The sequence below is a fragment of the Ursus americanus genome, chromosome 2 (assembly GCF_024610735.1).
Source record: "Ursus americanus isolate L20-20 chromosome 2, mUrsAme1.1.p, whole genome shotgun sequence".
NCBI lineage: Eukaryota > Metazoa > Chordata > Mammalia > Carnivora > Ursidae > Ursus > Ursus americanus.
The window spans coordinates 45,628,995-45,644,699 of NC_142128.1; the positions used below are offsets into that span (position 1 = coordinate 45,628,995).

Consider the following 15,705-nt stretch of genomic DNA (forward strand, 5'->3'; position numbering starts at 1 on the left):
GCTGGCTCAGTTGGGGGAACACGCAGCTCTTGATCTCGGGGTTGTGGCTTCAAGCGCCACGTTGGGCACAGAGACGACTTACAAATAAAATCTTTTCTAAAAATGCTCTGGGGATGCCTGGGTGACTCAGTCTGTTAAGCGTCTGCCTGTGGATCGGGTCATGATCTCAGGGTCCTGGGATCAAGCCCTGCATCAGGCTCCCTGCTCAGCAGGGAGTTTGCTTCTCCCTCTCCCCCTCTCTCCCACCTGTGCTCTCTCTCTCTCTCTCTCTTTCTCTCTGACAAATAAATAAAATCTTTAAAAAATGCTCCGTAAGGGGTGCCTGGGTGCTTCCATCAGTTAAACATCTGACTTTTGATTTTGGCTCAGGTCATGGTCTCAGGGTCAGAGGATCGAGCCCAGCATTGGGCTCCAAACTGATCGTGGAGCCTGCTTAAGATTTTCTTTCTCTCTCTGCTCCCCCCACCCCCCACTTGCACACAGGCACATGCGCTCTCTCTCTCAAAAAAAAAAAAAAAAAAAAAAAAAAAAAGCTCTGTAAGGTTATGAAATGCTCTTTCAAGGGATGAAATAAATAAGTGGTGGGGATGAAAAGTACAGCATAAGAAATACATCAGTGATACTGTAATAACTTTGCATGGGACACACGGTGACTGCAAGTATCACAGTGAGCATTTCGTGATGTATATAAATGTTGAATCACTATGTTATACACCTAGAACTAATATTATATGTTAACTATATTTCGATTACAATAACAATAATAATAATAAATGCTCTGTAAACATGAGTTGCTTAAATGAATGAAGAGGGGATAATATATTTATACCCTTGATAGTGGGCAGACTCCACAAGGTTTTAAGCAGAAAAGTAACCCAAGTATTTCTTTCTTGCAGAACTCATCCACTAGCAGCGTCGTGGGCAGAATGATCCAGAGGGGAGAGAGCGGGATAACCGGGAGGTGTGAGCACCAGCTGGTAGCAGTGGAAAACAAGGGTTCTGAATGACACCCAGCTTTCTACCCCAGGCAACAGAGAGGCCTGGGCAGGACCCCTAAGGACTGTGATGGAAGAGAAGACCCCCCGGGGGCCAGCAGCCCAGGGCCCCGAGGAGAGCGGGCTGAGGACAACACGAGTGAGAAGTGGCCCCTGAACTTAGCAATGAGGACGCCTCTGGGGGTAGAGCAGCCACAAAGGGTCCAAGAGAAAGTGGTTGGTAAGGAACCAGAGACAAGGAGCCAAGAGATGGTCAGAAGTCGGCCGAGAAGAGGAAACGGACACAGTGATTTGGAATGAGGCAGTGTCCTGCCACGGCCTATGGAAACTGCGAGAGGCCGCCCTTGATGCCAGAGGGGCACAGCCTTGGATTTCCGTGTCACAGCAGCTCCGGGCTTCCCTGAGGACATGGCCAAGGCCGTCTGGGATGCCCCTTCTGTGGGCTCTGCAGGACTGAGTGGACTGGGAGAAGCACTTGCCCTCGGGGAGTCCCCGGAGTGAGCCGAGCGCCCAGGCACGGAGTCTGGGGCTGACAGACCAAAGCTGGACAGCGCGGCCCTGGGAGGAGAGCTCCAGGGTCCCCATTTCCTGCCACCCCGGAGACACTCCCTGCTGCAGATGAGCCTGCCCTCGTTTTCTTCCACCACCCCCAGACCCGGAGGATGGCAGGCGGGGGTGCTGAGCCCCGGGACCGAGGCTGCCAGGGAGGGGGGCACACATGAGGAAGGGCTTACCTGAGCAGAGGGGCCCGGGGAGGACAGAGCTGGAGCTCTGGCTCACTGGGTTGCTAACGGTGCAGCGATAGCTGTCACTGACCCCGGGTGTCCAGGAGACACGAAGAGTGGTTCCCCCATGGGACATAACTGCCCCCTGGCCGAGGGGTGCCCATCTGTACTGAATGTCCTCTCCAGACTGTTGCAGGGAGCAGATCAGGGTGATGTGACAGGCCCCATCCTTCGTGATCTGGGAGCTGACAGTGATGTTGGGCTCCCCCAGCTTCTCTGTGCAAGAAAGGAAAGTTCAAGCTCTGAGAAGACTCTGGTCTGGCCACGCAGGGGAGAGAGGAAAGGTCAAAGTTCAGAGGTGAGCCTTCCACCCCCCCTCACCATAGACACGCAGGGTGAAGTCCCTGGTGATGTTGATCCGGGGACTCTGCAGGGCGAGCCAGGCTCTGTACAGGCCGGAGTCCTGCAGCCTCAGGGGCCTGATCTGAAGAGAGTAGCCGCGGTGGACTGTGCTCCAGCGTCTGCTGTAGGCTCCCTGAGTCCCGGCGGCCAGCACCGGCTGGCCTCCTGGCCCTGGATGCATAACGGCAACACGCCCTCCGGAGCTCCAGGTGACCTTTTCCACTTCCTGCCCGACCGGGACCTCCAGGGGCAGAATGGCCAAGTCCCCGAGGAGACCGGTCACCGTCTCCCCCACGGTGTCCCCTCCCAGGATTCCTGGCCCTGCAGACAGACAGAAGACCCTAGCTTCAGCGCCAGGGTCTCCCCTGCGCACTCAGGGCCCCCCAGGCCCCCTCGAGCTCCTCCTGCCCAAACCTCCAGCCTCCACACTAGCTCTGGTGGGCCCCCCCTTGCCCCCCCTGACGGCCCTGCCCCAGCCCGCCCCCTCCCCCCTCTCAAGGGTGTTAGCCCCTCTCCCTGGGGCCGGACGGGGGCTCTGCCCTCCACCTCTGTCCGCTTCAGAGCTGCAGTGCACCGTGCTTGCTCCAGTTCGGGGTACCTGGACACGAGGACGGCACTGAGACAGGGAGGGAGCTGCTGTTGCTGACTGGGTTCTTGATCACGCAGGTGAAGGTCAGAGCCCTGTCCCCAGGCCTCGAGGAGACACTGAGGACAGACCCTCCATGGGACACGATAGCCCGGGGTCCCAGAGGCAGCCAGCTGTAGGTCACAGAGCCCCCTCTGCTTTCGACCACACACGTCAGGATGAAGATGCAGTGTCCATTCTCCCCGATCCTGGAGCTCAGCGTGACACGCGGCTGGGCCAGCGGCTCTGTGGGCACGAAATGAGCCAACCGAGGACTGCAGAGGTGCCCTGGGCCCTCCCTTCACAGGGCAGAAGGCACAAGGCACTGATGCCAAGACCCTGCGTCATCCTGAGTACGCACGGGAGAAACAGGGGCAGAATCTGCCCCCATCTATTCCAGAGCTTCGGGCTCTGCGAGGCCCTGCCACGTAGCACCATTCGATTCCCAGAACCACCCCATGAAGTGGGTAGGAGAGGTTCTGTACCTACTCCGTTTAACAGGCTCAGAGAGCTTCAGGTAACTTGCCCAGAGTCTCGGCTATTAAATGATGATTCCAAGACCCAAATCCAGTGTCTCGGACCCCACAGCCTGGTTCCCACCCCAACACCCGCTCCATGAAGGCCCCGTGCGCGCACCCACTCCCAGCAGGTGTAATTACATCTCTGCCCAGGAGGGGTCTCTGCAGTACACATCCAGCTTCCGGGTCCCAAGGCTCCTAGAAGATTCGGCCCTTGGCCCCGGAGGGTTCTCCCACCCCCATTCGCTCCCTTCAGCCTGCACCCCACCCCCACTTCCCCCAGGACCAGGAGCTCAGATGCTTCCTTAAGGTTGCCATTATCTGTCCACGTGTGTCCCCAGGCCAGAGCCAGGGGGTGGGGAGCGGCAGGAAGAGTAGCTAAGAGAGTACACAGTCAGGACAGGCTCCACAAAGCCACAGGGTGTGGGAGAAGGCTGCTCTGTTATTTGGCCTCAGCCCTGGGGCCCACCCGACGGCAGCCCCAGGGGCAGCTCAACTGGGCAAAAATAGGACCCCGCAGCCCAGAATGTCCCCTGGGGAGAAGGCAGGCTGGGTAAGTTTCTGCTGCCTTCCCCCCCCCCCCCGCCCCCCATGTGTTCCTCAGAACTGAAACCCCTCCCCCGTGACTCCTTCCGCAGGCCCTCTGCCCCTCAGCACCCTCTCGAGCTCAAGCCCGTCAACGCAGTGACACCAGAAGCACAGGATGTGGCCTGAGGGAGCCAGAGTTCTAGGCCTGCTCGGCCACTTTCTACCTCTGTGTCACTTTTTCTCTCTGAGACTGGTTTCGGCAGCCCAGAAATAAACCCCTCTCCTGCCAGCTGCGGGGCTGTGGAGAGGCTCCCGTGACTTGGGGAACTCCCTGAGAAGGACGAAAGGGGGCCTGTTACCTTCGCTGTTGCCACTCCACTGGACCAGAGCCAGAGGGGCTCTCCCACCAGCCTGGGACCATCCTAGTGAACAGTCCCCTCCAGGTCCCAGAGGCCGTGGGGGGCCCTCGAGCTGTGGAGCGCAGCCCATGGCCAGGCCAGGCCTCCTTAGGGCAGAAACGCTGTCCCCAGCCCGGGGAGCCTGACCTGGAAGCAAGTCTGTCTTCCCACACGGAAAACCTGCCTCCTCCAACAGGAGTATTTCCTAGCACACGACTCAGCCCTGAAAAGCCTCTCTGCTTTCCCTCCATCCGTGAGCTTCCCCGTGTTCCTCCTCACGGGTCACTGTACCTTTTTGCTTCCCAGCGTGGGGGAGCGGCTCTGCCAGGGCCCCCCAAGGCCTTGGCCATGTCGCTTAGGCAAAGACTGAACCCCAGCTGATCTGAGTCTTGGCAGAATGCCCTGAGATCCTCCCCGAACACGAGAGGATGGTGGTCCGGGAGACCCTGACACCATCGGGGCCGACCTCAGTCTCCCCTGGGAGGCACTCATGAGTCACTTTCTCACGAGGAAGGAGCTTCCTGCCCCACCAGCTCGACCAGAGCTGCGGACTCGGCCCCCCTCGGTCACCGTCACCACCTCACCACTGCGGCCTAGAATCAGCTCTTGGGCAACAGGGTGTTTTGACACCTGCCTCGTGGTCGACTGGCCCCCTCTGCCATTCTTGCTGCTGTGAGGGGCCTGGGTTATTCTTTCACTATCGATGTGAGTAATAAGCTGTCTGAATCTAAAACTGGCTTGCTGTATCTTTCCTGGCTGAACAAGCCCGCCCTCCTCGTTCGGGGGGGAGGGGCGGGGGGGCACCCACCTCTGGCGTCTCCGCTGCAGTTTTCCCTCCTGAAACCATTTTTGAATATCTTTCAGCACCATGATCCCAGCTTTCCACTACATCTGTCCAGAGTGTCCCAAAGCTCTTTCTCGGGAGTTTATTCTCACCAGATGGGAGTGTTCCTGTTTTAGGATCGAGGACCCTCAAGACCAGTCGAGTAGGGGGGTGGCACGACCGATCTTGGGGCGGAAGTCCCCTTCTCCACCGACTACAGCCCTGGGGGTTTCTGCTGCCATCGGCCTGGGGCAGGTCCAAGGCCTTGACGTTGTTCAGGACATTCTCCCAGGCAACTCTACTTTACATGGTCTGTTTTGTTTTGTTACAGTGAGCGCATATTAGCTTTATAATCAGAAAAAGCGTAAATGTTACTACAAGAGATGTGGGAAAGGCTGTGAGAAAGCCTGAAAGATGGGCCCTGCCCCCACACCTGCTGCCACCGCGGGTCACTCACCGTAGACTTGCAGTCGGTACTCCCGGGTGCGGGTGAGGCGGGAGCCCCGCAGGTTGATGTGGGCTCGGTAGGGCCCCGCATCAGTCCAGCTCAGGTTGCTGATGTGCAGCGAGCGGCCTGGGCCCACCACACTCACACGACCCCGGTACCGGGTCTCTGCCTGGTACAAGGTATCCGGTCCTCCCGCTTCTGCCAAGGTTACCGTGGCTATGGCCGTGGAGACGGAGCGGGACAACCAAGAGATGCTCTCCACCGGCTGTCCAGGCTGTAGCTGCAGGGGCAGAGTGACAGACCCCCCTAGGGTCCCAGTTACCATCACAGGGCCTGGATCCTCTCCGGAAACCCCTGTCCCTGCTGAGACACAGATCAGAAGCTTCACGGGCAGCCCGACTCAGCCAGAGGCTCACAACAGGCCAGAGAGGGTCAGATAAGGGATTATTATTCCCATTTTATAAATGAGAAAGCAGAGACCCAAAGAAATTAGGTGGCTTGCTCCAGACAACATAGCTAGTTGGTGGTCGGACAGGAACACAAGCCAGCACCCTTCCCGTCATGCCAAAGCGGTCTTTTTCAGCATTTACGTTGACTAATTCACATATAATAAAATAATCCATAGATGCTGTGCTAGGGTTGCAGATGCTGAGTGGAATGGAGAGAAAGGGAAATTCTCTGGAGGTGCCTGGGGGGACGATCTCTGCTGTTACTCTGAGCCACCCTCCGCTGATCCAGGCAATAGGATCAGAACTCACTTAGCCTAGCCCCACCGCAGCAGAAACCGCCTTGTAGCATCCCCCGTAATTGCTTGTGCAAACACTGCTGAACCGAAGCCTGGGTTCTGGGAACGTCTTTCTAGAAGGAAGGCTAGGGCTGGGCTGGCCAAGCAAGTGGAAGTGTAGTCGGGGGACAGTCATTCAGGACCAGGGTACTTGGGAGAAGAGCAGCAGCACCAGGGCACTAGCCAGACTGCCCGAGTTCAAAGCCTTGCTAGGTGCCAGCTGTGCGATCTCGAGGGGTGACATCTGCTCTCTGAGTCCTGGCTGTCTCCCCTGTGAAACAGGCAGGGCCATCTTCCAGGATTTTGTGGGGGTTCAATGAGATAATGCAAGTAAATGCCTCACTGTTGGTGTTAATCGAGATTCTTGATGTCGCTGGAGTAAGCTGGCGACCGCTCCCCGTTTGCGCCCTCTCCAGAACTGGCCAGCACCCTTGTCGAGAAACGCAAAAACCGGTGCTCAGTAGAGTGACCGCTGGAGTATTTTTGCAGCACTGACACGCTGTCCCAGGAAACAGAAAGTCTGAGACTGACCCAGGTGTGCTGCACAGCGGTTTAGAAAGAAAAGGCTGCATGGCTCAGGGAACCATCTGGGTCCTGATTCAGAATGGGATCCAGAAGCGCCAGCCGTATCACTGTTCCCAGGCCAGGTGGTGAGTCTCTTTGTCAAAAGATGACCCGAGACGTCCTGAGACAGTGGCTGTGGGGACAAGGGGTGGGAGAGGGGTTGCTGTCCTGTGGGAGTAGGCACCCCAAGCTGGGGGCAGGTCGGCGTCCTGTGCACCCACGGAATCCACGCAACAGCCTGGTGTCCACTTCTTCCGTGGAACTCCCTTGGCTCCTCCCGGAGCATCATGCGTGCCAACAGGAAGCATGGCGGGCCGGCAGGCGTTGGCATCAGCGGCACCGTCCTCGCCCCACACTGGGCCCAGGGCCTGCAGTCCGGCTGGAGGGCCCGCACCCCGACTGAACAGCTTGGCTCCTCCTTGCACCCTCAGATGCCAGAGGCCGTGACTCCTCAGGCCTCATTCAAGCACTCCCCGCCCCCCCCCCCGCCCCCCGGGCTGGGCTCTGCGCTTCTGGTCCAGCCACGCCCACCCCCATCTCCTTCAGCCCCTGCTTTTGTTGGCTTATTTGGTTTTAAGCATTTACTTCACCCCGATTCATACAGATAGCTGTGTGCGTGTCTTTCCGCAGAGTTCACGAGCTCCCCAAGGACAGAAGATGGAAGGGAATTGACCTCTGAGAGAGGAGGGCAGGTCGGTGGTTTAGCCTCAGGCTTAGCGGCTGTGGGTGTGTCTGGAACTTCTAGGTCTGAATCCTGTGTCTGGATTCAAGTGCGGAGAGACACAAAGGGATCAGATCAGGACGTGAACCCCAAATGCCAGACACCGCGCCCCCGAGGAGGGTCAACACGTTATCTTCCCCAACCTCCCAACAACCTGAAAGGGGGGTGCTTTTCTTCCCACTTAAAAGATAAAGATCACGAGACACAAAGAGCCTAAGAAACTTGCCCACGGTCACCAGCTTGGAAGCCACAGAGTCCACAGGAAGATCCAAGTTCACCTGACCCCCCATCCCCCCAGAGCTTGTGCTCTGCCTGTTGTGTTGTCAGCAACAGGCTTTCATCGTACTTCCTTCCTCCCTGGGTCCTGCTGACCCCCATTCCCACCACACACCCAGCACACAAGAGCCCCAATAGATGTTTCCAGAGCTGAACTGAAGAACTGTGAACATCTTTTCAGGTAGCACCTGTCTTACACGTTATTTGGCCATACGCCCAGGAGATGCCCCTGCGGGCAGGGACCACCAAGGGCCTGGCCTGGACGCCATGGAGAGAGACAAGCTCCCAGATGAGCTTGCTCCGTGCAGGGATAGGAAAGTGGGGGTGAGGGGAGCCTTGCAGGAATCTCCACGCCAGCTCTGCCGCCTTGGCCGAGGACAACGTTCTCCGCCTTTCCACGGTGCTGCTGCATGCCCTCATCTCCCTGAGCCTCAGTCCATCAGCCGTAAAACACGTGTAATCCCGTCTGCCTTATCTATATCACAAGTCTATCGTGGGGATCAGAGTTGTTGTTTTTTTAATTTAAGTAAAGTTTCTTTATAAACGGTGATGGGGCCAAGCGCAGGCCACCCCAAGACGGGCCACCTGGGCACATTGATTATTTAAATAAGTTACTTAAAAGCCAGTCAGCACAAGGACACTCCCCTGAAAGCAGGAAACAAATTTCCCACGTGAAAGGCTGCCTGCCTGGCCCAGGAGGTAAAGAGTATCCGCATCACCAGATGGGGGAAATTTAGAGCCAAGAACGCTTACAAGCAATCCTGTTACCCTCTTACTTATTCCTGCAGCGTAAAGACCGTTTAGAATTCCTTACTAACTGAAGCTCCCAAAGAGAAGTTTTCTTCGTCTTGTCAATTCCTCACAGATTTATCGTCTCTTGGTCTAAAAAGTATAAAAACTGACTCCTCGGTCATTTCTTTAGGTCTCAGTTTCATTATTGGGCTTCCATGCACACGTCATGAAACTTTGAGGTTCTTTCTCCTGTTAATCTATCTCACATAAATTTACTGCTTAGTTCAGGTAGATCTTGAGGGTAGAGAAGAGTTTCTCCTTCCTTTCACTGCCAAGTATTAAATGCATCAAGGCATTCATCAGCAGGCTTAGGGGACCCCCTAAAGCCTGGGGTGGGGACAATCCCGAGGCAGGAGACCTTCATAATCACACATGCTGGTTTTCCCCTGAAGAATGAAAGCAAAAGTTTGAAACTCTGGAGAGCAAGATCAGAGCCTGGCCCCTCACGCAGATTTCTCAAACGCTTCGTTCCCCTGACTCTGGTTCCCAAGCCTGTCTCTTGCCACGACTCAGGTCCTCGGGGACAGGAGCAAGCAGTAAGAATCTAGGGGGACAGAAACAGCTGCTAAGTGCCGGGTTGAGATCCCCTACTGAAGTCATTTATGGGACTCAGAAAGCCCAATTCATGATGAAGGGTCACTCCCAGGGGCTGTTGGGAGAGGGAAGAGAGGCAAAGGGACGTAAGAGGGTGATGATTGAAATGGCAGGGTGAAGATGGGGCAGGTCCTCGATCTCATGCCCCCACCGCCAGCCTGTGTAGGAACGCACAGGGCTCCCTATGACTCACTAGCAGAAGAAATGTGAGAGTGACAAGAACACAGTGTGGGCCTGCACGGTCTGAGATGATAGCTCGTGTACCACACACACACACACACACACACACACACACACACACACACACAGAGCCTGGCCCCCAGGGAGGCAGCATCTTCAGTGAAAATCACCCTTGGCTAGAGAAATGTGCAGGCAGGTCGAGGTGCCTGGGAGGTAGTGGCAGAGATAGACTTACCCGTGAAAAGACCAAGCAGGAGCAAGGACCCCGGTAGAGAAGGACCCATAACAGTCACCAGCAGACCGGCCTCCCTCAGGACAGCTGGCCAGCTGTGAATGTGTAAATGTCAGCCCACAAATATTTCCTGTTTTTAGAGTTCACCACAATAATCACATGTAGCTTTGGAGTCACAAGATGTAGAAACCAGGGGACACATGAGAAAGGCCAGGGGAACTATATAAAAGTCAGAGCTGACGACGTCACAGCCGTGCTTTAAGCCCTTCGGAAGTCCCCACCCCCACAAGGTAAAGTCAGGCTTGCAGCTCTGGGGGACAAGGCCTTTCCTGTTCTCTTGCTTCTTGCCAACCTTGGCTTCATGCCGTGTCACCAAGTCTCCCATCCTGGACTCCAGTCACCGCAGACAGTTTCTAGAATCTCCCCCAAAACCCCTTAGGATTTCTCAGGCCTGTAAATTGGCTCCTGCAAATCTGCTTCCTGGATTGCCCTGGTCCCCGCCACCTGCCTCACCTACGTCACTCTAGCCCTCCTTTCTCATCCTTCAATTCCCAGTGCAGAGCTCAGTGTCAGCACATAGTAGGGGCTTCGCGCCTACGTGCTTACTGAGGTCTGACACTGAGTCAGCAGGCAGAGAAGAGCAAGCCCAGAATGGCTCAAGGACAGAAAGGCAGGAGACACAGGCTGCTGGCTGTAGCCTTTTCAGCACAGACACAAGGCTGGAAGAATCCAGAGGACAAGACCTTTGGAAGCACCTCTACCTCCAACGATGAAAGACTAGGTCAGATATTTTGTTATTTTGCACTTTTGGTGGTATGATTGAAGGGGTTGTGTGAAAGTCCTAATCCAAGAGTAGAGGGAGAGAAAGGGGAGGCACAGGGGTGACTACACCAAATGGTCCTCATGGCTTTGTTGGGCCATGCAGACTGTTGACATCTCCATGAGGAGGTCGTTGTGACTGGTGCCTCCTGTCAGGCCCCTCACTTCTCAGACTTTGACAAGTATCTCCCTGGCATTCAGAGTGTGGAGGTCAGCTGCCCCAACAAGATTGAAGAGAATACACTTGCTTTTAAGAAGGTTGCCAATCACCTCCCTTTGGTCACAGCCTATAGACCCTTTGGCCTTTATCTTAAAGGGCCGTCAGTTAAATTTGACCCAGGGACCCTCCCTGTTCGAAATTCTCTCTTCTCCTGGACTTCCGGATACTACTCTCACTGAGTTCTCCTCACTCATTTATTCACCATAACACACGAGCCCGGGGCCTGGGCACGCAGAGACGAATGGAAGTCTCGGCAACCATGCTGCTCACAGGCTGGGAGGAAAGAAAATCATGTCGATGGAAAAACAAAGTAATGCGGGGTGGTTTCGCCTCAGGGTTGGGTACGGTGGGGTGGATATGAAGCTTTCTGATTTGAATCCTGCTTACTTACGATCTTAGCAAACTACTTCCCAGGAAATAAGACTTCCCCATTATTATTTATTTCCTTGAAGGTGGTTTTTGTGCGTAAAAAAATTATCCATAAGCTATATTGCTTTTAGTAATTCATATTCAGTTTACCAAAAACAAACACACAAACAAACGAATTAAAAACCTTTGCCAGCCTTAAGGGCAGTTCAGCTTGTAAAGCATTCCATTTACCAATATGGCAGCCCTTAACCTCCTTTTGGGTGGCTATCAATAGTATTTGACTCATATTACAAATTTGTGAATCAATTCCTTTAAGGACTTTAAATCTCACTGTTGAATGTAGTATATTTAGCTTTGAAAGTACTTTTAAAGTACTTACTTTTTTTTCAGAGTTGAAAACAGATTTTATGATAAAGCTCTTCTGCTTATTTTTCTTTTTTTTAAGATAGAAATATATTTTTAGTACCATTATTTTTGTTCCAGGAGAGATAACATACAGGGTTATGTTAGTTTCAGGTGCACAGTACGGTCGCTCAGTACTTCCATGCATCACAGCAGGTGCACACCTTCATCCCCATCACCTGTTTCCCCCATCCCCCACCCACCTTGGATAAAGTATTGGAATCAATAAATAAGACCCCCAAATACTTAAAGAAGGCTTGTACATCTAGTACACTAAGCTTATAAGTAGGGTAATTCTTAAGTTGTCTTCCAATATTCAATACTTCATATAGACTTAGATTCAACTGTAATAGCCCTGTGTGGTGACAAATGTCCACTGCATGTGCAGTGAGCGTAACGTATAGACTTGTCCAATTGTGATGTTGTACGCCCGACGTTCATGGAACATTGTGTGCCAACTGTACTTCGATAAAAATTTATTAATTAAAAAAATAAAATAAAATTACAAACGCAAATCAATTATTCAAATACATAGTTCAAATCAGAACCACGAACTATTGCTTTAATAAGCTAGATGTCTCAAATAATACATACATGTAAACAAAAAGGACTAACTGACACCTTGAACGTACCTACTCTGAATTCCTTATCTTTCTGAAACTGAAAGATTCATAAAGGACACAGTTATGTCATCTCGACCCCAGCTATTTTCTGGGGCACCTGCCCCCTCAACTAAGGTTGCTTAACTACCAGAAACACCACTGAGACATCAACTGTTGGTACCCACCCAGGTCCCTTTATCTGCTTTGTTGACGTCCTCTAAAAGGCTGGTCTCAGGCGCCTTGGTAGCTCAGTCCGTGAAGCGTCCAACTCTTGGTTTCGGCTCAGGGCACGATCTCATGGTTGTGGGATGGAGCCCTGCATCAGGCTCCTCGCTCAGCGGGGAGTCTGCTTGAAGATTTTCTCCCTCTGCCGCTCCCCCCCCACTCGCTCGTGTGCGTGCATGCTCTCCCTCTCTCAAATACATAAATAAATCTAAAGAAAGGAAAGAAAAGGCTGGTCTCATAGCCTGTGTCCTCAGTTCAACTTGCCACGCCGTGATACCACCTAATTCTTTCTTGCTTTACGGTCGCTATAGCACTTGATTTGATATTGCATTTCTTTTAGCTCTTGAGATATTTAACAATCTTTCCATTTAGGTGTAAAAAGCTTTAAACTTATCAAAATTCTGTATTCTTTCTATATTCTTCTGATCTGCAGGAGTATAAACACATTAAACCCCCCACATAATATGAAAAATGAAGTCAAAAAATACAATTGTGGAAAATGCAAGGTCATCGTAATTGCAAAGTGGGCTGGTGGTGAGTCTATGCAGCGGAACTTGGGACGGTGCCTGCAGGATCCGGACTGCAGGCCAGGCTGGGCTTTGATGCTCCCTGGGGGCAATACCCAGTAGATGACTGATTCTGGGGCTTATACCGGTGCCTGGCTGGACTTCCGGGACAGCAGAAGGAATTCCAGAAATTTTCCCATCATTTGCCCACATTTGCTGGCCTGGACCAAGGACACGGAGAAACTGGAAATGCTAGACTCCGCCTGCCTCCTCCTTGGTTCCCAGCACCAGATGCCTTTGCATCCACGGCTCAAGGAGACCATCAGCCTTCACTGTGTGAAGACAGGGACCGGGTGAGTCCAGGACCCATTTGCCAACTGCATTACATCAAAATTCATGTTCTTTTAGGTTTTTACTGTACTTAAATCCTAATAATTAGTTTGATTCTATGTGTCACAAGACTGTCCCCCCGTGTTGCCACCGCCAAGAAGGCTATTCCAGTGACGTTTACCTTCAGTTTCTTCATCTCTAAAATGAGGATAGGGGCGCCTGGGTGGCTCAGTCGTTAAGCGTCTGCCTTTGGCTCAGGGCATGATCCCAGCGTTATGGGGTCGAGCCCCACATCAGGCTCCTCCGCTATGAGCCTGCTTCTTCCTCTCCCACTCCCCCTGCTTGTGTTCCCTCTCTCGCTGGCTGTCTCTCTTTCTGTTAAATAAATAAAACCTTAAAAAAAAAATAAAAATAAAAAAATTTAAAAAATTAAAAAAAATAAAATGAGGATAATAAGAGTACCAACCCAATAAGGTTGGCTTGAGGATTAAAAAAAAAAACATATGTAAAGTGCAAAGCGTCACTCATTACTCAATAAACGTTAGCAATGATTTTTATTATCGTGCGTGTCTTCAAACCGTCTCCCACTTTGTCCTCTCCTCCCATGCAGTGTGACCGCTCTCATGCTCTTACCTGGGCTCCTTAAAAGCCCTCTACCTGTCCTCTTATCGCAGTCCCTTCCCTTCCATCCCCTCCCCTCTGCTGCTGGAGTAAGCTTCCAAACGGGTCCTTGAATAACATTGCACCCCTGCTTAAAAATACCTGCTAGGGGGGCCTGGGTGGCTCAGTCATTAAGCGTCTGCCTTCTGCTCAGGTCACGATCCCAAGGTCCTGGGATCGAGCCCCACATCGAGCCCCACATCAGGCTCCCTGCTCACCGGGAAGCCTGCTTCTCCCTCTCCCACTCCCCCTGCTTGTGTTCCCTCTCTCGCTAGATGGGAGATGGGCATTAGGGAGGGCACGTGATGTGATGAGCACAGGACGTTATACGCAACTGACAAATTACCGAACACTACATCTGAAACTATTGATATCCTATATGTTGGCTAACTGAATTCAAATTAAAAAAACAAAACAAAAAACCCAAACCCCTGCTAGATGCTCTTTGCCTCCAGTCTGATGTCTTGGTGAGCTCGCGCTGCCCTAACAGCAATGCCAGGGACTGGGCGGCTTATAAACAGCAGGACTTGACTTCCGACAGTTCTGGCAGAGGCTGGGAGTCGAGGGATTGAGGCACTAGCACATTCACTGTCTGGTGAGGCCCCATCTCCTGCTTCATAGCCGGTGTCTTCTCACTCTCACCTCACGTGGCAGGAAGGGCAAGGGAGCACTCTGGGGTCGCTTCCATAAAGACACTAATTCTGTCCCTGAGGGCTCTACGCTCACGACCTAATCACCTCCCAAAGGCCCCGTCTCCTATACTATCCCCTTGGAGGTAAGACTTCAACACAGGAACTGGGCGGGGGGGGGGGGGGACACAAACTTTGAGTCCATGGCACCTGGGTTATAAGACCTTTCACCTGGGCTGTGGAAACTGCTCCTGGCCACGGGTCCTGCAATTCTCTCTAGACAGCCATGCTCTAGCCACAGGGCCAGGACTAGAGGGAGGCAAGAGAGGCACCTGCCGCACCGAATTTAAGGCGGCCCTCACTCTCAGGCTTGCACAGTGCCACGCCGTGACCAGACTCTGAAGACGCCCTCTGATGGCAGATGCCTGCCATCCTCACTGTCCCCTCGTTCCCTCCTTCCCTGCTCCCAGACTTCCTGGGCTCAAATTCTTATTTACAAAACTCAGAATAAGCCACTTAGCCTCTTTGTACCTTGGCTTCCTCATCTATAAAATGGGGGTGATAAAAATACCTATCTCATAAAGCTGTTGTGTGGACTACATGAGTCCGTGCGTGTCACGGGTTGGGGGGGGTGTCTAGCACCTGACACGCACTCACTGAATGTCCCCTGAAACCACCCACTCCGCTTTCCTGAAGTTTTCTTTCCAGGTCCTCTCCTGCTACAGCCTAAACACACAAAATCCAAACTCAGGACATCAGCAGATTACAGTTTAAGCAGCCGCTATACATCAGCTGTTCATAGTCAGCTTCCCGGGGCACCCGGGTGGCTCAGCTGGTTAAGCGTGCGACACTCGATTTCAGCTCAGGTCTTGTCCTCAGGGTTGTGAGTTCAAGCCCCACATTGGGCTCCACATTGGGTGTGGAGCCTATTTTTTTTTAAAAAGTCAGTTTCCCACAGCAAGATAAAGGGAATGACGCTGTCCCCCAATCTGCCAACCACACAGCTACTCCTGGCAACACCCATCGTCAAGGCAGCTTTGACGGTGCTTCCTTCCCATCAGTGAAAAGCGTCTCAGTTGTAGGCGACATGAAGCCAATGCAAACTGACTTAAGCAAAACAGTGACTTCACTGGACCGTGCTATTTGTTACCCATGGCTATGCAACAAATCACAGAACTTAGCAGCTTAAAATAAGCATTTATTATCCCACCGTCTCTGCGGAGCCGCAATGCAGGCCCAGCCTACTGGTGGCTCTGGGTCCGGGTCTCTCACAAAGTGCCCGGCCAAGGGGGGGCGGGGTTGCCGACCTCTCAGGGCGGGCACTGCCGGCCTCACCCC

The 15,705-nt window shown here is 53.1% G+C and overlaps 2 protein-coding genes across 3 annotated transcripts in view; one reads left to right on the forward strand and one right to left on the reverse strand.

The window, feature by feature from the left end:
- The window catches only part of SLAMF7 (SLAM family member 7), a 25,456-nt gene extending 23,720 nt beyond the window's left edge, over positions 1-1,736 (forward strand). Inside the window, exon 7 of the mRNA XM_087855695.1 lies at positions 897-1,736. Coding sequence (XP_087711821.1) covers positions 897-1,007 — 111 coding nt within the window. The 3' untranslated portion in view covers positions 1,008-1,736. The remainder of the gene's footprint in view (positions 1-896) is intronic.
- Positions 1-9,697, reverse strand: part of LOC123783719 (SLAM family member 9-like) — an 11,821-nt gene extending 2,124 nt beyond the window's left edge. The window contains exons 1-5 of one of the 2 annotated variants that reach the window (XM_045784647.2): positions 9,609-9,697; positions 5,472-5,825; positions 2,721-2,993; positions 2,102-2,443; positions 1,730-1,996 (exon numbers count right to left, since the gene is read on the reverse strand). In XM_045784647.2, coding sequence (XP_045640603.1) covers positions 1,730-1,996; positions 2,102-2,443; positions 2,721-2,993; positions 5,472-5,825; positions 9,609-9,657 — 1,285 coding nt within the window. In that variant the 5' untranslated portion in view covers positions 9,658-9,697. Of the gene's footprint in view, positions 1-1,729; positions 1,997-2,101; positions 2,444-2,720; positions 2,994-5,471; positions 5,826-9,608 lie in introns of those variants that run through there. The other variant, XM_087855689.1, reaches the window with a different exon arrangement.
- Positions 9,698-15,705: the final 6,008 nt, after the last annotated feature.